Source organism: Pseudonaja textilis, chromosome 1 (assembly GCF_049901715.1).
Source record: "Pseudonaja textilis isolate UNSWEBS1 chromosome 1, rPseTex1.2, whole genome shotgun sequence".
In the NCBI taxonomy this organism is placed as follows: Eukaryota; Metazoa; Chordata; class Lepidosauria; order Squamata; family Elapidae; genus Pseudonaja; species Pseudonaja textilis.
Window position 1 is genome coordinate 254,133,247 of NC_141990.1, and position 13,186 is coordinate 254,146,432.

General features: G+C 34.9%; 1 protein-coding gene across 11 annotated transcripts in view; it reads left to right on the forward strand.

Annotated features, from left to right (window-relative positions):
• The window catches only part of PPFIA1 (PPFI scaffold protein A1), a 54,153-nt gene that overhangs the window by 25,677 nt on the left and 15,290 nt on the right, over positions 1-13,186 (forward strand). For 6 of the 11 annotated variants that reach the window (XM_087921307.1, XM_087921309.1, XM_087921311.1 and 3 more), the window contains 11 exons: positions 1,519-1,602; positions 2,095-2,226; positions 2,778-2,840; positions 3,349-3,428; positions 3,556-3,703; positions 5,575-5,798; positions 7,002-7,236; positions 8,388-8,417; positions 10,941-11,092; positions 11,455-11,627; positions 12,372-12,465. In XM_087921307.1, coding sequence (XP_087777433.1) covers positions 1,519-1,602; positions 2,095-2,226; positions 2,778-2,840; positions 3,349-3,428; positions 3,556-3,703; positions 5,575-5,798; positions 7,002-7,236; positions 8,388-8,417; positions 10,941-11,092; positions 11,455-11,627; positions 12,372-12,465 — 1,415 coding nt within the window. The remainder of the gene's footprint in view (positions 1-1,518; positions 1,603-2,094; positions 2,227-2,777; positions 2,841-3,348; positions 3,429-3,555; positions 3,704-5,574; positions 5,799-7,001; positions 7,237-8,387; positions 8,418-10,940; positions 11,093-11,454; positions 11,628-12,371; positions 12,466-13,186) is intronic. The other 5 variants (XM_026706756.2, XM_026706732.2, XM_026706748.2 and 2 more) reach the window with 1 other exon arrangement.

The window sequence follows — 13,186 nt, forward strand, 5'->3', positions numbered from 1 at the left end:
TGCTTTGAAGATATTGAAATAGCCTTTTGTACCTGATTTAAATACTGTCTTATAAACTTTTTTTCCAGTTCTTAGTAGGACAGATTAAGGACTCCAGCAATTTTGTACCCAATATTTAAAAGTAATTTTTTTTTACTTTTAACAGTCTTAATCTTTATTCTATCCAAGTAGTAATTCAACATCCAAATAATGTTATGGAACTCAATTTCTTTTCATTCCTTTTGTACCCTTTCTCACGAGATTCATCTTAGCTTTAGAAAGTATCTTCTGTAAATCCAATATAAAAGAATTATCCAGGTTACTCGGCTTATTTGTAATTCACTTTTGATTAACATTGGCATTAACTTTTCAGTTTAACTGGTTTAATCAGCATTAACTATTTGATATGCCCAATGAAACATCTGTCTTTATGTCATTGTGTAAACTTCTGTTTGTAGATTTACCTCCAGTGTCAACTCTGTCTTGTCAAAACATCTTTTGCACACAGTCTAGCCATAGAAGCAAACATCACTCTTGACACTGTCAATATTAACTTCTGTTTCCAGTTTTCAAAAGTATCTTTCAGTATTTCCAATGTTATAATATTCTATGCCATTCTGTAGCTGTCATTTGGTTTGTTTTTTAAAAATAATTTTTATTAATTTTCTTTTATTTTTTTACATTGTAAAACATCATGGTAACAACAATGTTCTTGGCATCTATACAAGATTTTGATTTAAATATCATATTGCATTATATTGCATTTATCTACTATTAAATAATATTTTAGCTATAATTACTATTCTTACATCTTTATATAGTTTACAAAATTTTACTTTACTTTCTTAAGGGTTGTTTCAATTAACATTTTTGTCTCACTTCTTGGTTCTGTTTGTTAGCCACTTATACCAATTGTTCCAAATTGTAAAGAATTGAGTCATCTTTTTCTTTCAATTTCATTGTTAGCATATTCATCTCAGCACTTTCTGTTACTTTAAAAGTAAATTCTTAATGTCACTTCATTTCCTTTTTGTTTTTTCTTGCTACCATTCTATTCCTTATTTTTGTAGCTTGACTGTTTGCCTTCTCGGAATTCTGCAACTAAAGATGTTAATCTGTTCGAATATACTTCCCTGTCTAGGAAGGTAGAATTTATACAAAGGACTTAAGTCCTTATTTCTGCTTGCTACTGCTTGTTGTTGTTTTAAAAAACAAAACTTTCACACATTAAAATGAACGTGGGGAAGATAATAGAGGGTTTTTTTTTGAGATGCATAATGCAAAGGTATCTCTTTTGTCAAGACTTCCTGTTACTTCAATCATCATAGCAAGATGTTATGGGGTGAGAAAATAAATAGCTCATTTGATGCATGAATTCATCCACTGTGTTTTGCCAGCCTTGGCAGTAATATATCTTGAACATCTTGCAGTGTGTGAACAAAAATAGCAGTCTCATACAGCATGATATGCTTGTTTGCTAATATTTTTTCTTCTAATGCATTCTTAGATTTTAATTACCAGTATTATTTAAAATGGCAGGCTGAAGAAAGACATGGAAACATTGAAGAACGATTGAGACAAATGGAAACACAGCTAGAAGAGAAAAATCAAGAACTACTAAGGGTATGTCATTACAGTGATAACATTGTGTCTCTTTTCTTTGACATAAAAAACTGATGACTTTCAGGTTGGCAGAGGAAAGCATAGTTTACATGAAGTTAAAATAAGGTAGGTAAAACTTGTCTTGGAGTATACATGAAATACCAGTAAAAACAAATTAGGTAGCATTAAAGGGTTAAGTAGGAACAGAATCATCTGCCTGTAATGAAACATTAATGTTAAAATCACACAACAGTTTTCACTTGAGTCAGGATTGACATCTGGTAACTATATGAACAAATGCCTATTTCAACCAATCTGTTATTTCATGTGGCCTTTCAAAAGAGTTAACTTAGATGATAATGATATAAAATTTGCTAGGTATCATGTTTGGGAAAACAAAGATAAAGCCTGATAAAAATCCAGGGTTGAGATACATTAAGTATGCAAAACATAGTGGTGCTCATTCTTGTTACTTTCTTTTTACTGCCCTTTCCTCCTATTCCTCTTATTTAGGCTCGGCAAAGAGAGAAGATGAATGAAGAACATAATAAACGTTTATCTGATACAGTTGATAAACTTTTATCTGAATCTAATGAGAGACTTCAGCTTCACCTTAAAGAAAGAATGGCAGCTTTGGAAGATAAAGTAAATATGAATGAATATTGCTTCTAGTGCAGTGGATGCTTGATAAATTGATAAAACATTGTAAAAACTATAAACTTCTGTCTGTCTATATCCATATCTATCTATCTATCTATCTATCTATCTATCTATCTATCTATCTATCTATCTATCTATCTATCTATCTCTATCTCTATCTACAGTTGTTAATAGATAAAAGTAATGACAGTCTAGTGCTACAGTCTCTCCTTTCTTATTGGCAACAAAAAGCAATTATATCTACGTATACAGTGGACTGAATTAACTGTTATGCATCTTCCTATCCTGAAACTTAGGATCTGGGGATCAAGAAATAAATAATACTCTATGTTGTTTTTAAATAAGTAGAAAGCATAGGGCCTTGTTTAGTAGAAAGGTTGCAAAGAATGAGTATATCAGCCAGGATAAATGGAAGAGTTAAGTATTTTATAATTGTAAAAGTAAAATAGTAAAGAGTACTTTTTTAAAAAAAAATGCAGACCCAAATCTTAACAGCTCTTTGTATTAATGAACTTTTGAATTAACTTTAATACCAGAATTCCCTTCTCCATGAAATAGAAAGCACCAAGAAACAGGTGGAGGAGCTTCAAAATGAAAAGGTAAAAATGAAAATAAAAATGATGTCTTAAGTTGTAATGAAAAAATAAAATAAAAATGAGACTTAACTTTTGTGAAGTTTTAATATGTTATACCTTTTTGTTGCAGTCATTTCTGCACTAGCAATAATATTTCACTTTCCATAGTTTTAAAGGTTTCATGCCAAGGATAATATAGTAGCCCAAACATAATAATCCATTACAACTATGCACAAATTGTGATTTTTTTGGGGTTTGTAATTGTACAAAACTGTAGCTGATTGTGGATCTTAACTATTTTGCTTCACTTCTTTTTTCAAAACCTGTGTTTGGTGAACCAGTTAAATTATTCATAGCTATACTAGTAATAATGAAAGAATGAAGTGTATTTTGGTGATAACACAAAATATTTTTGTTTTTATTCAAAAGGCACTCAAATTTAAAATTTAGAATTATCTAAAATATTTGGACATGTTTAAAAAAGTATGCACCTGTAACATTAAGTTATGTGAATAATCTTTCTTTTTTACAGGATCAGTTGGTAGTAAACATTGAAGCAATAAGGGCTGAAAATGACCAGTTAAGGATCAGGGCCCCTGCCCTTCATCATAGGTATAATTATTAATAAAAATAGTTCTGCATTCAAGATGTGTTAAATTAATTCATTTCACTGTCAACAACTAACGAACCTATAGGAGAGTAATTATTAATGCTAAATGTGCATCTGTTTTCATTTCAGAGGGCCACATTTAGGTAGTGTACCAGATTTTAGATATCCACTGGCACCTTCAGTTATAGCAGACAATCAGACAGATTCCTACAGTACCTCAGTTCTAAGACGGCCCCAGAAAGGACGCTTAGCAGCTCTGCGAGATGAACCTTCAAGGGTAAGTGGGAATTTAAGCAATTAATTTTTAAAATAGCTTAAGCTAGTGCACCATTTAAAAATATTTATTAATTTATCTTCAAGTCAGTCTTGACTCCCCCTGCATGGAGAATTCTATGCAATTTTCTAGATAATGTTTTGAAAAGTGATTTGCCATTGTCTTCCTAGAGCTAAAGCAAGACTAGGTTTTTCTGCTTCTAGTCTATTGCATTAAACTAAACTGGTTCAGTTTATTGATATAAGTCGTCAAAGGTTTGCCTGCTTTTTATCTGGTCTAAAACTATGCTAATACCATTACGTATAGGTGGCTTGGGCTGTGCTATTGTTGATTTTATTGTTTTATATTGGGGAAGACTGTTTACCCTGAAACATTTTTACTTTAAAGTAAATAACATTCCATATAGCTTGTTTTGCTACAAGACTGAGAACTATGTATTTCAGGTTCTGTATTTAAAAACATGCATTTGAAGCAGCTGTTATGAGCAAGTCTTAATGCAGGAGGCAGATGGGAATATGAATTGCAAAATATAACCATAGCAAAAGCAAAATTGTTCAGACTTCAGTGCATGTGTATGTTTATATTCATATATCAATATCAAATAAGGCTATATTCATTACTTACAATACTTCAATAACTCAATGCATTGCACTGTACTAATTATGCAAAATTAATCTTCCCTCAGTCCTCCTACAGAAGTAAGATTTATGTGGAATGTTTGCTTGATAAGCTATCATAGATTACTGCATCCAGCCCCAGAGTTGGGCAGCTGGTTTTAAATATTTGGTTGGTACTTTGTATGTAGCATTAAACAGATAAGACAGTTGATTTCAACATTGCTTACCAGGAAACTGGAAACAGATATTTTAATTTACGATGGTTCTCCATCTGCTATTTTGATTCTTTCATTTATATCCTGCTTTTTCTCCAGGAGCTCAAGGCAGCTTACATAGCACTCTCTCCTACTGTTATTCCACCAGAACAGCCCAGTATGATAGGTTGGGCTGAGACATATAGTGATTGGCTCAAAAATCACCCAATCTGATCTCCCAGGTACTAGTCCAACAGCTTCACCGGTGCATCTAAAAGCATTTGCATAGAGATTGGATCTAGACTTACTATTTCACAACTTAAAACTATTTCCCATTGTGGAATAGAGTCAGACCCAGCCTTGGCTCCTGCTAGATAGAAAAAGGTTGATACTTGCATATTCCCCATTTCTGTTTCTCTTAAGTGAAATTTAATCGGGGAAATCTGGATCTAGCCTGTATGCTGTGTTCACATAAACTGGGATTCTAATGGATCCTGATTTGTCAAGACCAAGTTGCATGTGTATTTTATTGAGTAAATCATCTAATCCTACTTTGTTCCTTCTTTACAAGCCTGGGTTTTAAAATAAAGCTTGTGTCTTCCTATTAATTCTGCCTGATAAAGTGGGGGGGCGGGGGGGCAGGATTAAGCAATAGTTGACACACTAAGTATTTCTTAACAGGAGTAGCCAAATGGGAATCAAAGGACAGTTTCACTGGTACACGATTCGTTTTCAGTTAAACAAAGATTCTCTAGACTCCTTTGCTATTAGTCTGTATAGGTTTTTTTCTGTTATTAAAAACTACACATACAGAAGTTTTTAAATAAGTCTTGCTTATTGTTATTTTATAATGTTGTCTTTATATATTGAATTTCTTGGTTTTTGATCATAAAGTATGTTCCGTGAATATAATCTAATGTTTGTTTTGCTTTTACTGCATTCTAAATACTGCTGTTGTGATTGATTTCTGCAGCATGTAAGTGAAGTTATACAGACTATATATATAATTATTTATTAATGAAAGAGATATTTAAAATTACAGCTGTAATTATGTATTAAACAGGTTCAGACTCTTAATGAGCAAGATTGGGAACGTGCACAACAAGCAAGTGTGTTGGCAAATGTTGCACAAGCCTTTGAGAGTGATGCTGATATCTCAGATGGCGAAGAGGACAGAGAAACTATATTCAGCTCAGTTGATCTCTTGTCACCTAGTGGTCAGGCAGATGCACAGACCTTAGCCATGATGCTTCAGGAGCAATTGGATGCCATCAATAAAGAAATTAGGTACAGGATTTCTTTTTGTCATTGTTTTCCAGTGTTACATTTGAAGTTCACTAATGCCCTTTTATTCACATAACATTAGAAGGCTCGCTTCCTTTCAGTGGCTTGACCTGTAGGTGCAACTAATAATATTAGGACCCCATTCTGTAAGGGGGGAGGGGGATTCCTAAAGACTGTTGCCCTGTCAAAGAAGGCTTGTCTCCTGGGACTTGCCAAATGTAATTCACTGACAGGACATGACTACAGCGTACCCTCTTGGCCAGATCTGGTGGAGTGGGTAGATACAATGGGGGAGGTCCCTCAGATAACCTAGTCCATGCCATGAATTTTATCAGAAATATACAAACTAAATTAATATTTTATGGGTTGTAATCGATGAGATGAGTTTTAGCTATCAATAACTTTTTTGTTTTTTGTTTTGCTTACCAATTCATTATACTACTGAATACTGAAAAACAGGACGATCAAGGCAGTAATCTCTGTAAAGCAACTTATTTTCTGTTGGCTAGAATTAGCAAGCAAAGTTTTTCATTTCCCCAAAAATAGGGTTAGGGTAACCCTAACTGCTCTTATTGTAAGAATCTGAATCTGAATAAACATTTCTTCAGTGATGTGTTATTAAGAAATAGGATATTGGTTGGTTATCTTTCATTATGATTTATAATAGGGTATATATTAAAATTTAGATACTACAACTTATTTATCCCAACTAATTGTAATTGTCAATGAATTTTTAAGAAAAGTACTTGCTAAGATGCATTTTTTTTCTAAATCAATTTAATTATAAATTATTTTTGATCTTAATTGATAATTGTGTATATGTGTGTGTGTATTGGCCACCTAACTCCAATGAACTGGAGTTTGTACTGCATGGAATAATTTCAGCAGTCTTTATTTGAAAATTATGTTTCTATTTTATTCCTACAATTGTATCAAGCAATTCTATACAGATCCTAAGGTTAATTCTATAATTCAGTAATTTCATATTACATGAAAGTATACTTAAAATAATTCAACAGATGTTGATAAACAAATTCAGCATGTAGATTGCCTTTATTTACTTTGTTCTGTTTGGAGCTTAAATATGTATCCTTTCCCAAATTTGCCATTGGGCTGTAGATACATTTCGATATACGCCAGCTGTTGTACTTGCTGGTTGCAGTATTGCTTTGGTTAAATGAATTGCATCATTTGTTAATTTTTTAGATTGATCCAAGAAGAAAAGGAAAACACTGAGCAAAGAGCAGAGGAGATAGAAAGCCGTGTTGATGGTGGGAGTTTAGACAATCCTGGTCAATTTCGATCAATGAACTCTATCCCACCCCCCTTTCCTAGCAGAAACCTTTCTGGCTCCTCTCCACCAGGTAGTGGGCTTTCTACTCCTCGAAGAATGCCACACAGTCCTGCTCGAGAAGTAGACAGACTAGGAATTATGACATTAGTAAGTATTACCTGTTTCATCTTTCCTCTTTCCTTCCCCCGTAAGAAAATACATCTCTAGTATTTTCTCCATTTTACATGATGATCATGGCACTGTTTATGAATGGAACTCCTTGATTTATCCTTTAGCAGTAATAAAAAACAGCAACCCCTAGCCATGATTTCTTGTCTTATATAAGAAAATAGTCTCATGCTAGTAACTTTAACACTGACTTCTTTAATCATACAGGGAATGGTGGAACTTAGCCACTTAAATGGCCTCATGAAGTTCTGGATTGTAGATTTAGCTATCTTTTGCAAAATGCAACTTGTCCTAAATTCCTTTTCCCTCTTGACTAGGCATGGAAGCTAGTTAGGCTGGACCTGGTTAGTACAAGCAGTCCTCGACTTAGCACCACAAATGAGCCTAAGAGTTCAGTTGCCAAACAAAACAGTTGTTAAGTGAATTTTGTCCCATTTTACAATCTTACTGGTCACAGTTTTTGAGTGAATCACAGCAGTTTTTAAGTTAATAACACGGTTACATGAATCTGGCGTGCCCAGTTGACGTTGATTTTTTCAGAAGATCTCAAAAGGTAATCATGTGAACCTGGGACATGCAACAGTCATAAATATGAGTCAGTTGCAAAAGCATCTGAATTTTGATTGCATGACCATGGGGATGCAGCAATGGTTGTAAGTGTGAAAAACAGTCATAAGTCACTTTTTTCAGTGCCATTGTAATTTTGAACAGTTACTAAACACATTGTTATAACTCGAGGTCTACCTGTACTTCTATGGAAGGCCTCCAGAATACCAGGAAAACAGATTAGATTGGGATCTCAGAAAGCAATAGGGAAGAACTTCCCCTTTGATTTCAAGAAAATTACATAAATGTCTCTGTGAAGTTACCAAGAGTTAAGCTTGATTTGTTGAAAACTTTATAGTTGTTGATTATCTTGTAAGAGAATTCATAATTCCTATAAATTATAGCCATGCTTTTAGGACTCAGATATTTCCTGGTTATTATAATGATTTAATCAAAAAGCTAGCTAGGTATTTTACTTCACATTAATGGTGCAATAATGGTAATGATAGAACATTCTGTTAATTCTTTTTAAAGTAAAACAATCTGCTTTATTTTACTTTCTCTTCTTTGCATGCATCTGTCAGCCTAGTGATTTAAGGAAACACCATAGAAAGGTAAACCTTAAACCAGAGACTTGTGTTGAATCTAGTATTATACAATTGTTTGCATGCAGAGTGTGTGTATAAAATGCCTTGGTCAACATGACCACTGTAGGAGTATTATATGAATTATTTCTATATGGCCATCTTTGCTGTTTGCTTATTCTCCAGATACATATGTTCCACTAAGCTTTTCTTCATTGAAAAGCAGAGAGAGAAACTGGATACTGTACAGATGAAACTTGAAACATTAGAATATCGTGCAAAAGTTCATTTATTTCAGTAATGCAACTTAAAAGGTGAAACTAATATATGAGATAGACTCATATGCAAAGCAAGATAGTTCAAGCAGTGATGTGTCATAATTGAGATGATGATGGCTTACAGCTCACGAAAACCCCAAATCCACAATCTCAGAAATTAAAATATTGTGAAAAGGTTCAATATTCTAGGCTCAAAGTGTCCTACTCTAATCAGCTAATTAAGCCATAACACCTGCAAAGGGTTCCTGGGCCTTTAAACGGTCTCTCAGTCTGGTTCAGTAGGAATCACAATCATGGGAGAGACTGCTGACCTGACAGTTGTGCAGAAAACTATCATTGACACCCTCCATAAGGAGGGAAAGCCTCAAAAGGTAATTGCAAAAGAAGTTGGATGTTCCCAAAGTGCTGTATCAAAGCACATTAATAGAAAGTTATGTGGAAGGGAAAAGTATGGAAGAAAAAGATGCACAAGCAGCAGGGATGACCGCAGCCTGGAGAGGATTGTCAGGAAAAGGCCATTCAAAAGTGTTGGGGACTTTCACAAGGAGTGGACTGAGGCTGGAGTCAATTCATCAAGAGCTACCACACACAGACGGATCCTGGACAAGGGCTTCAAATGTCGTATTCTTCTTGTCAAGCTGCTCCTGAATAACAAACAACTTCAGAAACATCTTACCTGGGCTAAAGAAAAACAGAACTGGTCTGTTGCTCAATGGCCCAAAGTCCTCTTTTCTGATGAGAGCAACTTTTGCATCTCATTTGGAAACCAAGGACCCAGAGTCTGGAGGAAGAATGGAGAGGCACACACTGCAAGATGCTTGAAGTCCAGTGTGAAGTTTCCACAGTCTGTGTTGATTTGGGGAGCCATGTCATCTGCTGGTGTTGGTCCACTGTGCTTCATTAAGTCCAGGGTCAACACAGCTGTCTCTCGGGAGATTTTGGAGCACTTCATGCTTCCTTCCACAGACGAGCTTTATGGGGATGCTGACTTCATTTTCCAGCAGGATTTGGCACCTGCCCACAACTGCCAAAAGCGCCAAAACCTGGCTCAATGATCGTGGGATTACTGTGCTTGATTGACCAGCAAACTCGCCTGACCTGAACCGCACAGAGAATCTATGGGGCATTGCCAAGAAAAAGATGAGAGACATGAGACCGAACAATGCAGAAGAGCTGAAGGCCACTATTGAAGCGTCCTGGTCTTCCATAAGACCTCAGCAGTGCCACAGGCTGATAGCTTCCATGCCACACTGCATTGAGGCAATAATTGCTGCAAAAGGGGCCCAAACCAAGTACTGAGTACATATGCATGCTTATAATTTTCAGAGGTCCGATATTGTTCTATGTACAATCCTTGTTTTATTGATTGCATGTAATATTCTAATTTTCTGAGATTGTGGATTTGGGGTTTTCATGAGTTGTAAGCCGTAATCAACACAATTATGTCAAATCACGGCTTGAACTATCTTGCTTTGCATGTAATGAGTCTATCTCATATATTAGTTTCACCTTTTAAGTTGCATTACTGAAATAAATGGACTTTTGCACGATATTCTAATTTTTTGAGTTTCACCTTTAGTTATATGCTCTTGCTCTTTCAAAGAAATAATGTAAAAGGTACAGGGTAGACTGAAACCCTATATATAGAAAAAAGATTTCTGTACTTCCTGTTCCTCTGCTTTAGATTTCTTTAAAAGAGCAATAGCAGCATCATGTTATCTAACCTCTGATTGTCCAAATCAGATTTCAGTAAGTATTACTGAAATGAAATGGAAATCATTTTGACCTTTACATGTAGCTATGTTTGAATTCAATCTAGAGAATGATTGGGTAGTTGAAGGACTGCATTTCTGATTATAATACACTCTGACTCTCCTTTTTCTGATTTTTTGGGGGGCATCTGGCTGTAGAACCTCTAAATTTCTGTTTTATGGAAAATTTTAAGAAAAATATGTGGTAAAACACTCTTGAATTCTTTGAATTCTACCTATTAATTTCAGGAAATTAATTTCAGATCTTTCAAAAGCAATTTCAAATTTATACAGTTCAGCTGCAAGATAGATTGTTCCTTGTGCATTACCATGGCTACTTATGATAAAAAAATTTAAGCATGTCTTCTTATTTGTATAGCTTTATTGTGTCAGATAATTTAATCACCTATGGAAATAGCAATTTCTGAGACAAAGAAATTTGTAATAGTTTAAAATTTGCTACTTGTCTGTTTTCACATGTTAGTATTAGATGGAAGACATACTTAAGTTGCATTCATTCTTAGTCTGCAGTTTCTAGAGAAGAAGTTAGAGATGACAAAGCTACAATAAAATGTGAGACCTCACCACCATCTTCACCTCGATCACTGCATTTGGACAAATCTTATAAAGGAGCTTTGCATACAGTGAGCCAGGAAGATATAAGAGATCTTCGAAAGTAAGTGTTTTGAATAAAGATGTATCAGTATGTAGATGTATCTGTATTCAGATGTATCTGTATCAGAACAACTTTGTATGGTTATATCATTTGTTCCTTTGTCCTCCAAAGACCAGTTTGCATTGCTGCCTGTTTTCTAAATGTTCTCTTTATCACTAGTATTTTTTTTAATTTCTTTTGTTCATTTGTGCAGGCCTTTACTTTCATTTGTATTTCTTTTGCACTCAAACCATTAAGGCTGAATGTGTACTGTGACATTTAAATATAGCTGTATTTACTACTTATTAGTTGAATGATCCTGGATCAGATTAGTCATGGGTAACAAAAACTTTAGAAATGGCTTAGCAATTTCTTTCTTACAGTTCCACAGGCTCTCAAGATGGACAAGTAAGCAATCCCAGTAGCAGTAATAGCAGTCAAGATTCCCTCCACAAAGCTCCTAAAAAGAAAGGGATCAAATCTTCAATTGGCCGCCTGTTTGGTAAGAAAGAAAAGGGTCGATCTGGACAGATGAATAAAGAGCTCTTGGGACAAGGTTGGTATATTACTAAGCCAAAATATAAATAAACGCTAGGATTACTATTACACAAAGTACTTATTTGTAATATGTAAAGTAAAAAATAATAATTTCTAGCAAAAGACAGTTGTCTTTTTATTTCTACATTATTCAAATTAGCAGAACCTAACATAAACAATACAGTTAACTCTCCTACTCATAAATGCTATATCTCAGATATGTATCAAAGTCATAGATCACAGGCAGTTAATAACCATATGATTTTGTATGAAAGTACTAATTTTTGTGATGTTTGTTTGGGTACAGATCTTTTATGGTTTGAATGTTCATTTTATACTTGAGCTGCTATAATTCACGGATCCTCTCATAAGCTATACGCCCAGCAAAAGTGTCTCCTATATTTGCACATATTTGCAAGGATGATTAGGAAAGACTCTTCAAGTAGCCATGCCAGATCTTTGGGGGGGTGCAGTTACTTTAGTTTCAATGGCTGCATTTCATTGAGTGTTCCTCAAATGAATTGTGTATTTGAATTTAATTATTTGAATGCCCCACATAATATATGTACCATCAATATTTATATATGAATTAAATTCATAAATAATATGAATTTAAAGTCACTAAATAATTAGGATAGCAGTGCATTGATTGCTGGACAGCAGACATAATGATAGAGATGTGCCATTCCCTTTTGTATACACATCTAACACTGATTCAAAAACTGGAGAAGATATTTATCACTGCAATTCCTGTTTCTTACAGTTAGTGCATTAGAAGCAGAAAGTTCAACTCAGGATGGTTTGGGGCTTGGAAAACTTGGAGGACAAGCAGAAAAGAATAGAAAACTGCAGAAAAAGTAAGTTCCAATATATTAAGGAAACTTAGGTTTGAAACTTCTTCATGACTTATTTGACTTTTAAAGGGACAGATGTTACAGTTCTACCCAACTTGGGAAAATTTGCAGCTTCCAATTATGTACACTGCTCAAAAAAATAAAGGGAACACAAAAATAAGACATCCTAGATCTGAATGAATGAAATATTCTTATTAAATACTTTGTTCATTACATAGTTGAATGTGCTGACAACAAAATCTCACAAAAATTATCAGTGGAAATCAAATTTAGCAACCCGTGGAGGTCTGGATTTCGAGTTACACTCAAAATTAAAGTGGAAAAAAAACACTACAGGCTGATCCAACTTTGATGTAATGTCCTTAAAACAAGTCAAAATGAGGCTCAGTAGTGTGTGTTGCCTCCACATACCTGTATGACCTCCCTACAATGCCCGGGCATGCTCCTGATGAGGTGGCAGATGGTCTCCTGAGGGATCTCCTCCCACACCTGAACTAAAGCATCCCCCAACTCCTGGACAGTCTGTGGTGCAACGTGGCATTGGTGGATGGAGTGAGACATGATGTCCCAGATGTGCTCAATTGGATTCAGGTATGGGGAACAGGCAGACCAGTCCATAGCATCAATGCCTTCGTCTTGCAGGAACTGCTGACACACTCCAGCCACATGAGGTCTAGCATTGTCTTGCATTAGGAGGAACCCAGGGCCAACCGCATAGCATATG